Source organism: Stegodyphus dumicola, chromosome 3 (assembly GCF_044657685.1).
Source record: "Stegodyphus dumicola isolate Sdum_Otavi_A_Nest chromosome 3, ASM4465768v1".
NCBI lineage: Eukaryota > Metazoa > Arthropoda > Arachnida > Araneae > Eresidae > Stegodyphus > Stegodyphus dumicola.
Window position 1 is genome coordinate 271651670 of NC_140770.1, and position 12854 is coordinate 271664523.

The window sequence follows — 12854 nt, forward strand, 5'->3', positions numbered from 1 at the left end:
AAGTAGAATTAGTGCTTGTTTAAGGACCAAAAAAGGAGCAACGCGTTAGTAACTTTTCAATTTGTAAACCTCTTTCTATTGAATAATTCATTCCAGTTTTCTGAAATTGTAATCATTTGTTTTTCTGTATATGTACATATCACATCTACTGATTTTCCTCCAATTCGAATAAATTCTTTTTTGTGCGACTTTTTTTTTTTTTTTTTTTTTTTTTTGTCTCAGAGTGTATATATTTTTATATTTAATTTCATTTACATTTAATTGTATATTGTTGTCTACAATACTGTAGTTTAGCATCATTTCATTCTTAACTTTGATATGTATATTGTGTAATCCAGAAATATAAATGGTACTGAATTGGGCATGTGTATTGAATTGCACATAAACGCTGCCCGCCATACATAATACTATTTTCGTTTGTAAAATAGCACCATAATGATGTATCTACATTTGAAACATGTACTCTTTTAAAAAGCATTGTTTGCTCATGTTATTATATTTTACAGAAACATAATACAGCTGTCAGTGCTGTCATTCCAGCCCTTGTCTGGTATTTGGCCGAAGGAAGATCCACTTGGATGAATAGGTGATAATCCCGTATGGAGAGTACCCTTGACTGGAGGCTGCTCAGCAAGGTGTAGCAGCAGTAGTGACCATACATATGCAACCTACAATGTATCTAGAAAGCGGGTAAGCCAAGAAGTAAAGAAGATGTTTTATTGATAATTCAATCTCACCAACAATAGAGTGTTATCGGCTGGATTGTAATATGAAAGTCTATAAAAGGTAACTTTATTCTTTTGGCCAATCCGAGATTTTTCGCTTTTATAAACAATTTTAGTCTAGTTGATCATGCATCCGAAAATTTTACTTTTCTTAAGCGACTGAGTAAACTCGAATATAAGTAACTACTACGAAGTCAATATCTAGGACGATTGCAGATAATTTTTATGCCTGTGTGTCGTTAGTTTGGATCTTTTAAATATCAAAGGCAAATGACCAGACTTAAAGTGGAGTCGCTAGCATGCGAATCGGAAGGTAGGTGAATGATTCAACGTGTTCACGAATGAATCTAAATTTGGGTTGGAATCGGATAATCAATTTGTCAAAGTCTACAGAGTACAGGAACGCGAAACAATATAATATTATTATTGAACACCACGAATTCAAAAGTGCTGGCAGAGCGATAGAGCTGATTGGTTTCCCTGATCGACCTTCAAGGCTAAAGGTCAACTGAATGATGACCTTGGCACTTATGAAAGAATGTATACTGCATAATGTGTATATAGAATACTTGTGCCAACATTTATTTTTATTAATGATAATACTCTCACAACCCAGTTTATGAATATCTCTAGAGTGAACTTAGTGTTCTCATGGATTCATCATACGTTCGTCTGGTGTCGATACCAGTCAAACGTCATTTGCAGATCTTGTATGATGGTGAAAATCAAACACATTCGTTATTTAAGTAACTTTGTTTTCAAACATAATTTTTAGTGTACAAATTTTGATGTACACTTACAAGTAAAAGTGGGCGGGACACCAGACGTTCACCCATTGGTCCTACATTGTTCCGCCGCACTAACTGCGGAATTCCAATCCAATTTTAAGGAACGCCCATAAATTATTAAAATATATTTAAATATGCTAGCTTTCTAGGTTTTAATTATGACAATTGAGCCGAATCGCTTACCTATGTGAAAAATTTTGTATCGATCACAATGTAAATTTTTCCTAGTTATGTCCAATTTACTTCTGAAAATGCTTTACGTACTTACTTTTGGAGGAAAATGTTTATCATACTGATCATCAAGAGACGGTGTAGACTTCAGTCCCGCTGTATAAGTCATGTAATATCCGATATATAATAAACATGTCTTGCAGGAAAATAACTTTTGGGATTATTTGGTTTATATCTCGGCTACAATCGAACAAAAAGTTAAAATTTCAAACAACATTTGAAAATTCCCAGCAAAACGTCTGAAACTCATCGAATGCAGAATTTTGCTTCATGTTATTATTAAAAGGCTTATTTCAATTATTTAAGAAATCAATTATTATTTATTATTAAAAATTATTTATTTCAATTATTTAAGAATCTCATCGTGAAATTATTATTTATTATTAAAAATTATTTATTTCAATTATTTAAGAATCTCATCGTGAAATAATTATTTAGGCTTTCCTAAACTGCACACTGAAATTTAAAAAAATCACACTTGATCTTGAACACGGTGTAAGGCTCTATTGTTGTTACTAATAGTTATTTTAATTTATTAGCCTTTTCTGTCACTCCTTGTTTCTTTTGCGTTTTCTCGCCAATGTGTAAATCAGTTAGGGTGAAGAGAATGTATTTGAACTGAAGTAGAGAAACGTTTACTTAGAATCTAGTTTCGCAACTGAGAGTGGACGTTGTTAATTCTTTTAGTTGTTTGAACTTTGAATCTCGGCTCCGCATTTTTGCTACCGAAATTATTATCGCTGCGGTGTAGGTATAAATATTAAACGGGATGCGAAAAAAATCAAATTTGTATCAAAAATATTACATTCTGGGATATGCAAAGGATTAGCATTGCAACGTATGCGCACAAAGCAGATTTGAATAACGCCATCTACATTGCGCAAAAACTGGAAGATTGCACAAATAATTTTTCATTTAGAAATCACATTTAAACGTTGGTTTCTTTTTTGGTCTAAAAGTCGTGTTTATACCTTGTATGACAAGGAGAAACTTCTACCAACCGACGCCGGAATCGAACGCGGCTATATCGGGGTATATCGGTGCATCGGTTTATCGTTCTGGGAGACTGTTACTTGTGATGTTCGTGACAAATGACTACCAGGAGAATATGAAATCAATGAATTCAGAAGCGCCCTACTTAACGCCACTAACACTCCAGAGGACAGATTTTTTTTCTAATTTTTTCAAATGGCGGGCACATTCCTATAATGGCATTACCCACTCCTAAGGCCAGAACTGATAGCCATTTTATTGTGGGGCACATAATAGGCGTCTACCGTTACATCCTATGAAACGACAGACAGTTTTACATCCGTGCCTTCTCCGGGATTCAAACTTGACTCCTTCGGTACCGCAGTCAGGGTCCCCTAACCACTATACTGCTTGGGGCGACGACGAGGATTGTTTAGGATCGCATGTTTCCCTTGCCATCCTGACCTTACTCGATACAAAGGGTGTCCTCTTAAATTTTCGGGATCTTACAGCCACGTCACGTTCCTTAAGTTTACAACTTAGCTCTTGTTCAGAACAACAAATGTCCGCACGGACAATTCGACGACATCTGCAGTACCACAGACTGTCAGCACGGCGACCACTATTGCAACTTCCCTTGACGCTACTGAAGAGAGAGTTGCGCCTACAATGAACGACGTCACTCGACGTATTAATGGCAACCATGTCGTCTTTTAACATTAATCTCGGGTATTCTTACAGCATTATGTTTGATGTATCCTTTTGTGGAGGCATCGTGGAGAACGAAGGTTGCCAGCTTGTATTCGTCATCGTTATACGGGCCCAGAAACTGTGGGCCACCTTCGTCATATATCCGGCATGTTAAGGGCTATGACTGTGCCCTATCTTAGAGGCCTATGCCCCTGCATCATTCAACAAGATTGTTTAGGACCGCATGTTTCCCTTGCCATCCTGACCTTACTCGATACAAAGAGTGTTCGACTGTTGCTCAAGATATCGCATTCTCCAGGTCTGTCTCCGACTGAGGACATCCAGCCACAGTGATTTTAACTTAAAACAAAATCATCATTAGATTGTCGCTTATTTTCAAGAAAAACGTGTATGCCTTTGCAGCAAACCTTATACACGTATTTCTTCTTCAAAGTGTTAAAACATTTTGTGTAATATTCTACACACCGAAAAAGAAGCATGCTTTGAATTCTGCCCAAATGCATAAAGCTTTTATTTAAAGTATATGCTAATTATGGTTGAAATTAATTTACTTTTCAGTTCAAGTTGACAAGCTCCTTTAACATCAATAATTTGATTTTGTTATTAGCTTTGTTTGTGGTAATTTTAGTTTCTAGTTTACTTCATAAACAGCACGTTGTTCCTCAGCGTACAAGATTTAGCGCCCTTAAAATGTTCTACATTTTCTTATAAAGATTTTAAACTTACCGATGCATTTCATTTCTTTTGCTTACCAGGTCTTGTTCGGTAGACATTCTATAACATCTGATCCCATCAAAGCATAACCAGGCTTACACTGAAAGTGAATCTTACTTCCCATATCATAATGACTACTATTCTTCATTCCATTCACAGGAACACCAGGGTTAGGGCAGTAGTTATCTAGGACAGTAAACATATCTTAGTGAAAGCACTTAAAATGCTCATTCAAATTTCAGTCACGCAATCTGACAAAAGTATTTTGTGGAATTTTTTTTTTTTTTTTTTTGTATAGTAAAACGTTTTACCTCTATGCAAGTGATAAATAATGTGGTAAATACCAAAGAAATTAAATAATTAGCAACATGAACTGAAGCAGCTATAAAAATAGTTGTAGCACTGCATAGATTCGAAGGTCAAATGGAACCTTCGTTTTCAGCTGCGAATGTGAAAAGAGAAAAATAAAACATTTGTGTATGTAGAAAGAAAAACAGTAAGAATCCTTTTGTCCAGTGATTGAAAAATGAAGACGCCATTTATTTGTGGGAAGTAAATGAAAAGCAGCAAAAAATGGAATCCAATATTTAAAAATACAATTAAAGTTACATAATTGTTACTTTGATTATATGTTAGAGGCAGATTGTTATGTTTTTCACTTCATTAGATTTACCTTTGTTGTCACATCTGGCGACTTCTCCGCTCCACTGACCATCAGGCAAACAATAAATTTCAGGTGATCCGATGAGATTGTAACCCGGTAGACAATCGAAGATGACTTTGCTACCAATTTTTAAGCTTCTACTAGAAGAAAGGCCGTGCTCTGGAAACCCTGGATCTGAACACCGGATCTCTATATAAAAAGAAATTCAATGCATTTAATGCTCTTATTTACAGTGGGTTCCTATAACACGAATCACTACTTAATAAAGTATTAATTTTAATGAGGGAAAATGTGAGGCAAAGTAAACAGCACGTTTGAAATTTATTTACGTCCAGTTATTTTAAAATGTGGGTTCTTTTCTTTTCATCAAAATTTTGTGAACTATTGAATTAAAGTATATGCACGGTATACAGGATCGAAAAAGCATTGTGCTCTGAATATAGCAGCTGTAGTAAAGCTGATGTAAATAAACATAGTAATGAGTAGAAGTTAGGCCTTCATTAGATATCTGCCGGTCGGTCGCTTAATCTCTCTCAATTCCTTTTTATACACGGAAAGAACTGACAACTCAGATAATCCACTATTGCTTCAGGAATTGCAGCAACGACAACCATTCAAAAAATCTCATCACATACCCTAAGGAAAATTTCCGCCAAGATAGTGAAACATGCAAACAAGTCTAGATGTTGTTAAGGATCAGCTAAAACACTGCTGTGAAAGTAAGTACACAGAAATACGTTTAATGTAGGGCTTTAATGACTTTCTATCTCTCTGGATATGGACATGTTACATCCTTGCATAAATTGAAGGATCTGCTAAGTAGAATGAAGGGTATCTTTCTCCCTGCTTACCGCGTGATATCTTAATGCAATTGGAAAACGTGTCCAGAGCTCGAAACCGACGAGAGCTTTGTTCTGTTTCTTCAAGTTTTCCGGCTTCAAAAACATTTTAAATAGCTCCAAAAATATTTGAGGTAAAACTTCGGTTCGAAAACTGCTGTGCCACTAGAGAAGCAATATTGAAGTACTAAGACATATACAAAAATGAAGCTTTTTTCTCCGAAACAATGAATATAGAGGTGTATAGCACTTTATTTTAGTAAATTTCTAAATGGAACACATTGCATTCCTGTCGTTAAAGTTATATTTATTACTCTTTCACACAAATGAGAAATCCGTCGACTGAATGATTAAAGGTAAGTTGTCTGAAGTAACTATTTAAAAAATCAAATGCACCTTCAGTAGAAGTTCTGCATTTAAAGATTTCTTTCAAAAATAGAGCACAAGGATTTGATTAAACTTTTATCACCCAATGTATTATACTACTATATTTCACTTTGTGCAAAGCCGCAAGTTTATAATATTTAAAAATAATTTTCTGTTTTCAAACTATTGATGTTATAACGTCTTTTCTGTATGCTTGAAGAAAAATATGACCGGCGGTTTTCGGAAAGAATTTTGTTTTGTAGCTTTTTCCAATGATTACCTTATTTATATTGTTCTTCACTTCATATAAATTATACGTTTTATATATTTTTTCATTTAAAATTAGGCGCAACAACAACCTTGTGTTTGGCATTATTTTAATTGAAAATCTACGGATTTCGAGGGCAAATAGGTGCAGGTCCCTCTGCCTTAAAAAAAAATTTAAGTTGAATTATCTCATCAATTTCAGTACATGTGAAATAGAATTATCGAAATCTTGCTACCAATCATTTTGCTGGAAAGTTTGTAATCAACGATTTAATACCGAAAGAGACCATAAATGAGTTTGGTGGAGAAATGCCTTTGGCGTTTTCGAAGACTTTGAAAGACTTTTTTTAAAGTATAAATATTATTAGAAGGTAAAGTGAAAAAACTTAGAAGGTATTATCAATAAAAATATATGACAAAGTTATCTTTTTGCCTAATTTAAAGTTTTACTTTGGCGTGGTTTTCTTCTCTTTTGATGTTTACATTGTTTAATGTTTCTTGCTATTCTATAAACTGTAGTTAACAGTTAGTTAGAATTATATTATAATAATGTTTTAACTATAGAATGCTGAGAATATAGTAAAAGTCTGTTACGGCATGATAGAGATATATCTGATATAGAAACAAACAAAGCAGTTTCATTGACATTTTGAAATTATATATAAAGAGAGAGGAATTTCAGTAACACCGTGTGCAACAGAACACAAGTACTTTTTGTAACGATTCTGAAACACCTTACAAACTACTTACAGCAGTGATTACAAAATGGCGGCCCGCGATAAGCATGCGACCTGTGAGTACAATTTAATTACGTCTTTATTGCTAATACAAAGATTAATTAAAATAACAGAAAAGCACCAGCATGCATCATAGCAGTCGTTACATTTCAGTTGAGTTCACAGCTAGAGTTAGTAAAACGTGGATTTTTTCTGCACGTGTCGAATAAAACTTTAATGTATGAAAGAAAGCGAATAGGTTAACACTATTCATTCTCAAGTTTTGTTCCACTCGGAAAGTTTTAACTGAAAACTTGAAAATTTTCAGATTTTATATATTTTCAGTTTATGTTAAAAAGCAAATTACTTAGGGGTTAATTCAACATATCAGATATATTTGAAGTAAATAGCAGTAAGCGAATTAAGTATTTAACTTTTTGAATTACAGCAGATTGTTCTTAAACGTATTTCCTTACGAACACAAAATAGATAGTGGAAACTTAAATTATTCCTTTGCATTATTATCATTATTTTTGGTAAAACTTTCGTAAGTGAAATTTAAAATTAAGTTGAAATTAATTCGAAATTAGTTTTATTTTGTTAAAACAAATTCCGACTCGACAGCTGCTTTCAGGTCATGCATTCAGCCGTCAGGCAATTTGTGTTTGAGTCAAGTTTTTTGCCAATAAATGGCAACATTAGTTATATGACTAACCCTTTTCAATACAATTGTTTTCAGTTTTACTTTAGCTGTATCTACGTTTCAAGAAAGCAAGTGATTCATAACTGAAACTATTTTTAAATCTGTGAATGTTTTTACAACTTGTTCCTAATCGTATGTGACAATTGAAATCATTAATAAGTGCACATTAAGCTTTTAAAATGAGTCACTATTTTTAAGGTCTTTTTAGGCAGCATGCATTACAATATCTGTCAAGAAGTATTTGGACACCGATGCAAATGCCCATATCTGCCCTCCGCCATTAAACGCCGCGTAAGGAACAACATTGCCATTAGTCATATGCAAAATGCCACGAATTATCTGATTTTGAAAAAGGTGCAATCGTCTCGTTTTACAAAAATGACTGATCCATAAGAGACATACATGTAACGAGCTGAATACCCCAAACTCGACAGTCGCCTATGTGATTCAGAAGTGGAAGTTGAACTGTGATTGCCGGAACGTGTCCCAAGTCGGCAGACCCCAGAAACTGGGAGCTAGGGACCGATGGGTGCTATTGAGAGAATTTCGGATGAACCGCACCCAACCCATGGCCCAAATAATCCGGGAATTATAACAGACAGTCTAGAGTGTTGTTTGGATGAATAATTCCCATAAGATAGCATATCTAATTGGTTTTAATGATCGAGCTGCCGCCCATAAGACTGTGATCACGAAATCCAGCAGTGCTGCTTCGTTAATGTGGTGTAAAATATGTTGACAATGAACCGTAGAAACGGGTTGTATGGAGATATAAATAAGGTTCACTTTCTACGTTCGGATGGCGGAGTCTGGGTCTGGCGTCTGCGTCCTGCCAGAATGCATTGCGCCCACAGTAAAGTTCGGCTGAGGTGGAATTATAATCTAGAGGTGTTTCTTTTCACACGGGCCTGAAACCTTGATCCAAATTCATGGTAAACTCAGTGCTGACGACTACTGTAATATTTAGGATGACAGTGTGCTTCCTACGTCGTGCCAATTTTACTCGTTAGACCCATGTTACTTTCAGGACGATATCGCCAACTGTCATATTGCATAGTCCATTATGGATTAGTATAGTGACAATGGGCCCATACCTGAACTATACCAACAACCTCTAGGACAAGTTGAATTGCCGAATTGAGGAGTGCAACAACCCTCCAATATCGATGAAGGAACTTAAATTTGTTCTCCAAAGCCAAGTGGAAGAAAATATCAATAGCCGGTCAGACAAGGACTTGTGCAAAGCATTCCCCGGAGGGTTGAGACTGTAACTTACACTCGTGGAGGCTCTACCAACTATTGACTATGAATAGATTTTGTTTTTATTTTCTGTCACAGGCGTTCAAGTACGCAGACGGCACCAACTCATGCTTACAGAAGCCAACAGTTTTTGCATAAGATAATGGATGAACTAAAATTAAAGGAAATAAGTTTAGCCTTTCGGTTTCACGATTTGAATAACACGCAAGTTGGTTCTGACCTAAGGTCGATGTGACAAGCCTAATGGCAGAATAACTCAACGCCGCAGAATATTAATCGCAAAAGAATCACTTTAGCAATGTGTCCTTCAAGCAGGCGGAATGCGCTCTGATTCTCTCTCTAAAAATCTTCATTTAAATAATCTCTTCTTTCTACCTCATTTGAATATCGCACGCGGTAAAAATTTACTTTCTGGCAGCAAAATGGAAATGAGATCTAGGAAATTAAGGAACGGAAGGTAATTTTTCAAATTTCATTGACTTACTGAATTTTTTCGATTTAGCTGACATTTAAAAAATAAGAACAGAAATGCTATACATTTCATACCCTTCCTCAAAACTTTTATTTTGCTCCTTACTAATAATATTTGCACTGTATATGAAATAACAATAACATGAAATAATTTCATATTATCATAATAATTTCATATGAGGCAAATAGTCCTGCCATGTTGCGCGATAATCAATTAAACCAAACCAGTTTCGACATTGCTTACAGCATTGGCATTGCGCAGCAGATACGATCGCCCAAGAACAATTGAAACTTTAATGTACATTCCGATGTTATGAAAAAAAAGAGGGTGTGCGGATTGATGACGTGTTTATATCCCGTAATTAAACATATGATTCCATATTTCACTGTCTAATATTTAATTAAACTAACACTATTCACAAAATCAAGAACATCAGAGCACAGTGTACAATGCCCAAGGAAGAAATATATTTCAGTCTTTTCCTATATGGGGAAATTGAGTTGTAGAATATATTCTTGTGACATTGACAATTAATGTGGATACAATAGCCATAAAACAAATGTGCTCAATACAGGTCCGTCGGCTGCCAAATAAATACTTTCTGGCAGTTGCGTGAGTTGCTACTTAAAAAACTTTTGGCGACATCATGAGTTGCTATATAACATCTTTTTGGAGGTATGGTGAGTTGTGCCATCAACAGTTTATCGCGTTTTTTTAGTGGAAGTGAGGGTGATCAGAAAATGCCGGTTATCATTCCTTAAGTGTGGGCCAGTAAAGAGATCCCCTTATATTAGTCGCTTGCACAAATAGAAAGAAAACATGGGTATAAATCCTACCTTCACAGTACGGTGCATCTCCGGACCATCCATTCTTACTGCAGAGCCTCCAGCTATCACCAATCAGTCGGTAACCTTTGTTGCACACATAGGTGATCTCGAAGTCGTAAGGGAAAGCTGTAATATTGGTAGACTGTACCTCCGGAATAGATCCATTCACAAGTGGCTCTGGTTGAGTGCAAAAGATCTCTAAAAATTTTAATTAAAAAGAGGATAACCATTGAGGATGACTTAAACAAAGTTAGTTCTTTAAATAAGATGTTTACGAAACACTATTTGAATAACTAATTTTTAAAGAAAACAAGAAAAGCATATTTTAGAACAGAATAAAAAGCTTTCACACTAACAAAAAGAAGGAACTATATGAAATGTATTTCGTTATGTTTCTGCAGTTTCGTTTCTAGTATCGTAAATAATAAGCTGAATAGTTAAGAATAACCTGCTGGATCCGCCAGTTCCAATAGATTAGCATTTTACATATTTGAATATTCTCGGATAAATTACAGGTGAACTTCCCGACCAAGAATATACGTAAAATTAAGACTAGCTGCCATTTTGCTGTAACTGAAAACGTGGTAAATTCTTTTTAATACCATAAGCTCCTGAAGATTCAAAGTAATGCTAGAAATACCGCATCCCTAGGGAATGAAATTTTTCTGACATTCTCATCATGCAGATACAGTTATATAACAATCGATGTAACATACCAGATATCAAAAATGAAAGCTCGCAGCTTTGATTATTTGTGCTTTTCTTGAGAGCATGTTTACCTATTAGTAGGTATTTCTCGAAAGAGTTATCGTGTTGACTACAACTGACAGAAACACGGGCTACAATGCAGCAGGCTTTATTTGATTGCTGTTGATGATACCTAAATCCAGAATTTACAGAACTAAAGACTTGAATACTCATCAATAATAACTGGTATGAACTAGGGGACTTCCTTTGAAAAGTACAAATTTTGAAATCTTTGAGACATTGATGGTTTCGTTTATTACAACAAAGCACACTAGGGCTATCTGCTTAAAGGAAAAGAGGACTTTCTAAGGGAAACTGGTTAGCATTTACGTTATACATGGGGAAAACCACGATAACAACCATGCAGCCTGCCCGTTTGCGGGATTCGAGCCTCGGATTGAACTACCAGTGTTCAGCGACTCTACGTTCGGCTGCTGGCAGGCCCTTTGAATCATTGAAAGGTTCAAACTCCTGAAAATATTCCACATCTGTTAAATTTTCATAATCAAATCCTCTAAAATTTGGCACCTGTTTTTATACGTGGTTAATCATTATAGAAACTGGCATGTGCAAATCTGGAATGACAGTGGGACTTCATGTTGCTTATGACCAACGCAAATCATTTTCCAATGCAGTAGGTGGATTCGCGCAAAAGCAATAAACAGTAAGGCAGCTATTTGCGTAATGAACGGTGAATTAACCTCCGATAACTTATGAATTGTTTTGGATGTGTCTGAACATGCATAACCTGCTGGTCTTAATGAATATACACTCTTAGACAAAAGAAAAACGACTCACCAAGAAGGAGTTATCCCAATAGGAAGAAAATCGGTAGAAGTGATGTACATGTACAGAAAAACAAATGATTACAGTTTGAGAAAAATTGGATGATTTATTGAAGTGATAGAGCTTCACAAAGAGAAAAAGTCAGTAACGCGTTTGTCCACCTCTGGCCCTTATGCAAGCAATTATTCGGCTTGGCATCGATTGATAGAAGTTGCGGATGTCCTCCTGAGTGATATCGCGTCAAATTCTGTCCAACTGGCGCGTTAGATCGTCAACATCCCGAGCTGGTTGGAGGGCCCTGCCCATAATGCTCCGAACGTGCTCAATAGGAGAGAGATCCGGCGATCTTGCTGGCCAAGGTAATGTTCAGCAAGCACTAAGGCAAGCAGTAGAAACATGTGCAGTGTGAGGGTGGGCATTATCTTGCTGAAATGTAAGCCCAGGGTGGCGTGACATGAAGGGCAACACAACGGGTCTTAGAACTTTGTCGACGTACCTCTGTGCTGTAAGGTTGCGACGGATGACAACCAAAGGGGTCCTACTTTGAAATAAAATGGTACCTCAGACCACCACTCGTGGTAGTCGGCCTGTCTGCCGGAAGACAGTCAGGTTGGTATCACACCGCTGTCCGGGGCGTGTTCAGACTCGCCTTCGCTGGTCATCGGGGCCCAGTTCAAAGCGGGACACATCACTGTATACTATTCTACTCTAGTCAGTGACATTCCAGTGCGAATAAGCCCGACACCACTGCAAACGGGCTTGACGTTGTACAGAGATCAATGATAGTCAGCGCAAGGGGCGCCGTCACCCCAGCTCCCTTTCTGTGAGCCGTCTATGAATGAATGGTCCTTGCGGTCATTGAAGCACTATTTGCACGTACTATCGATGATAATGATGCATTGGGGCTGTGAGTGCCGCTCTGACGATTGCTCAGTCTTCACATTCTGTCGTTTCTCTAGGCCTACCGCTTCCTTCTTGACGCTGTGTGGGGCCATGGTTCACCCATTCCTACCAAAATCGTCTAATATTGGCATCGCTCCTGCTCAAATGTCGAGCTATTCGCCGA

The 12854-nt window shown here is 36.5% G+C and overlaps 1 protein-coding gene across 1 annotated transcript in view; it reads right to left on the minus strand.

Moving 5' to 3' along the window:
• LOC118202522 (complement factor B-like) overlaps positions 1 to 12854 on the minus strand; it is a 115012-nt gene that overhangs the window by 77649 nt on the left and 24509 nt on the right. The window contains exons 6-7 of the mRNA XM_085814144.1: positions 10265 to 10453; positions 4815 to 4994 (exon numbers count right to left, since the gene is read on the minus strand). Coding sequence (XP_085670270.1) covers positions 4815 to 4994; positions 10265 to 10453 — 369 coding nt within the window. The remainder of the gene's footprint in view (positions 1 to 4814; positions 4995 to 10264; positions 10454 to 12854) is intronic.